Genomic DNA, 3,643 nt, shown 5'->3' with positions numbered 1-3,643 from the left:
AGTTGCTTTATCACTTTCTCTGTCTCTCTGGCAAATATATATGGCCAGAAAAAAACTTAAAAAGGAAAAAGAAAGAGGTTGCTTTATCACTTTCTCTGTTTGTCTCTCTGGCAGGTATATATGCCCAGAAAAAAACTTAAAAAGGAAAAAGAAAGAAAGAAAGAAAAAATAGAAGAAATAGCGTTGAGTTGTTGGATATAGTAAACTCAGTGTTACATACTAATTTGTTCTGGTCATTAGCTATGATTATTATTTGTATCTATTTATTTTTTGGGGGAAGTTTTTGCTGTAGGGCGCATGCACTCACCAAGAAGACAGACAGAGACAGAGAGACAGAAAGCGAGAAATCACCCCCCAGGGAGGATGGCCACGCCACAATCCCTTCTCCTCCATTCTCCTCTCGGGATCTTGGGCACACACGCACATGCGCCCGGCGTAAGTTTAAGCCACCAGGTCCAGGACTCAAACCGTGGTCGACTACATGGGAGTCCAGTGACATAGCCATTACTCTAACTGCTGGTCCCAGCAATTGTTATTCTTATTGATCACTATGGGACTCAGCATGAGTTTCCAGCCTCTCACAGAGCCCATGTCTGCATCTGGTTTTAATTCTCACTATACATCAGAGACTTCAAGGACCCCATTGAGTGTGATTTCTTCCCAAAAGCGTCCCTTTCCTTGGGTTAATCTCTGCTTTTTTCTTTTTCTTTTTTTTGGAAAGGTTTTTTCGCTATAGGACGCGTGCACTCGCCAGCCAGATAGAGAGAGACATAGAGACAGAAAGTGAGAAATCACCCCCCAGGGGGGATGGTCACGCCGCAATCCCTTCTCCTCCGTTCTCCTCTCGGGATCTCGGGCACACACGCACATGCGCCTGGCGTGAGTTCTAAGCCACCGGGTCCGGGACGCGAACCGCGGTCGACTATGTGGGAGTCCAGCGACATAGCCATTACGCTAATTGCTGGTTCTCCAATCTCTGCTTTTTTTCTATGGGCCAGAATATTTACCTCTATCTCCTTATAGATTTGACTCTTTGAGTATGTATTCTCCAATCGCTTCTTTTTTTTTTTGGAGAGATTTTCACTGTAGGGTGCGTTCGCTCGCCAGACAGACAGAGAGAGACATAGAGACAGAAAGCAAGAAATCACCCCCCAGGGGGGATGGTCACGCCGCAATCCCTTCTCCTCCATTCTCCTCTCGGGATCTTGGGCACGCACGCACACGCGCCCGGTCCAATAGCTTCTTTTATGTTTGCATTACTGCCCTTAAATAGATGGGAGACTTTCTGTGGGTAAATGGAAAACATCTGACTTCCTTTGTAGCCCCTGAAGCGTGTAGTAAAAATGCTGTGTGTTTGTGAGCACCTTGTTGAAAACATATACTACCAGCAATAATGAACAAATACACCTTCAGTTTTCATCGCATCGGTATAGTTTCTGCCTTTCTTCCTTTGTCCCGACCTTAGAAAAGAACCTGCTAAAAAAAAGATCAAACTTGACATAAATTTCCATAAAGTATGAATGCCGTTTTCTTCATTTGAAGGTAATTTTTGATGGCGAAGAAGCAGTGGATGCTGGTGGTGTTACAAAGGAGTTCTTTCTCTTGCTGTTAAAAGAACTGTTGAATCCCATCTATGGAATGTTTACCTACTATCAAGATTCCAATCTCTTGTGGTTTTCCGACACGGTAAGTTAGTGATGTCCCGGTTATATAGCTGCGTGGACACAAGCTCATGGCCAGTGTGGACAGCATGGCGAGATCCTGTCTGAGAGAACCGGGGTGGGACTGCACACCTGTAGTCCCACAGGAGGATGCCGACATAGCAAGACTTGTCTAAAACAAAACCCCCGATACTGGCTCATCAGAAAAGTCAGGACATATTTTTCTATACAAAAATGCATCATGACTTTTCCGTCACCCCAATAGGTGGGATTAAATTTCCTTTTTGTTATCAGATCAAGCCCCTGACTTTTCTTTGCAAAGGGGAGCACACACAGATAGTAATTTAAAGTGTCTACCATATCTGGTCTTCGTTCGCCACCTCTGGCCGAGACCTCAGAGTGCATCTTATCAGCAATGAGCCTATTTCTATTTCTAGTAGGTAAGCTCCAGGTCTTGCTCTCTGTGAAGGGAAAAAGGACAACGGTGTGATGAAGAAATTTGTTTTATGACCAATTATGACATTACAAAATCAGTCCAACATATCTGACTTATTTTAATAACTATGATATGTACATGAATGTGCACACACACACACATTTTTTAATAGGTATTTTGTCCTCCCAGCTTTATTTATTTTTTAAAAAGCATTATTTAATTTTATTTGTTCATTCATTTAATTTAATTTGACCAGAGAGAGACACAGACAGAGAGAGTGGGAAGGTGAGAAAGCAAGCCACTAAGTCTGGAATTTGAATGTGGTCAGGCATGTGGGAGTTTCCACGCCTTAACCACCACACCACCTGCTGGCCCCCACATGTACTTTTAAAAACTTTATTTTATTTAACTTCACTTCTTCTTACTATTTTTTAATTTGATCAGAGAGAGAGAGAGAAAGTGAGAAAGCAAGCCACCAGGTCCAGGAATTAACCGCGATTGGCCGTGTGGGAGTCCAGCGCCCTTAACCACCACACCTCTTGCCAGCTCCCTACACACATATACTTTATTTTTGAATATTCAGTAGGAGAGCTAAGTTTTAAAAGGCATGTTAATTCCAACCAGACTATAATTTAATTTTTTTTCCTCCCAGAATTTTTCTTAGTTTGCACTGTCTCAGAAGGGAGCTCATAGCTACTGGGTTGTTGGAAAAGTCATGATATATTTTTTGCACGCATCATGACTTTTCCAACAACCCCATACATGTGGCTATTTAAGTTTAAATTTTATTTAATTAAAATAATATTAAAGCCGTATTTACTAGTGATGTTATAATAGCCACATTTCACGTGCTTAGTAGACACAGGTAGCTAGTGGCTTCCAGATGGGACAGCACAGAAGCGAATGTTCCGTCATGTCAGAAAGTTCTGTTAGATAGCTGTGCCCTAGACAACCATGAGCTGTTCTACGAGGTGAGTGTGAGTCTTAACTTGGTATTTCCTCTTTGGGGGATAATCAGACTTTCTTCAGGGGAGCTTCTCTGCTTCAGAAGGTAACTAAACATAAATGAAATCCTTATTCGTTTATGCTGAAAATATTTTGAGGTAAATGGTAATGTTTCGATTGCCGCAAGCCCTCCCCATCTTTTTAACGCATTTGTGTATGTCCTGAAAAGTGTTTTGTAGAGCACAACTGGTTTCACTTGATTGGCATAACCTGTGGACTAGCTATCTACAACTCCACCGTGGTTGATCTCCACTTCCCGTTGGCTCTCTACAAGAAGTTACTGAACGTGAAGCCTAGCTTGGAAGACTTAAAGGAGCTGTCGCCCACTGAAGGAAGGTACAAAGCTCGGACCAGGCAGACCGGGGTGGGGAATGGTACCGGCTGCCCCTGGCACAAGGATAAAAAGTTAAAACGACAATGTACATAAGTTAGAGTTTATCGATCCTGTGTTCAGAGTCTGTTGTGTGTGCCTTGTCTGAAGATATGACTACACAGCTACTTGCTCGAAACGTTGCCTATGTCACCATAAGGATAGAGGGAA

General features: G+C 42.7%; 1 protein-coding gene across 1 annotated transcript in view; it reads left to right on the top strand.

Moving 5' to 3' along the window:
* Window positions 1-3,643, top strand: part of HERC3 (HECT and RLD domain containing E3 ubiquitin protein ligase 3) — a 129,745-nt gene that overhangs the window by 92,713 nt on the left and 33,389 nt on the right. The window contains exons 19-20 of the mRNA XM_006143249.3: window positions 1,543-1,686; window positions 3,272-3,438. Coding sequence (XP_006143311.1) covers window positions 1,543-1,686; window positions 3,272-3,438 — 311 coding nt within the window. The remainder of the gene's footprint in view (window positions 1-1,542; window positions 1,687-3,271; window positions 3,439-3,643) is intronic.

Source organism: Tupaia chinensis, unplaced genomic scaffold, assembly GCF_000334495.1.
Source record: "Tupaia chinensis unplaced genomic scaffold, TupChi_1.0 Scaffold000094_1, whole genome shotgun sequence".
Taxonomy (NCBI): Eukaryota; Metazoa; Chordata; class Mammalia; order Scandentia; family Tupaiidae; genus Tupaia; species Tupaia belangeri.
The sequence above is the reverse complement of the archived record's forward strand: the minus strand, read 5'-3'. Positions and strand labels throughout refer to the sequence as shown.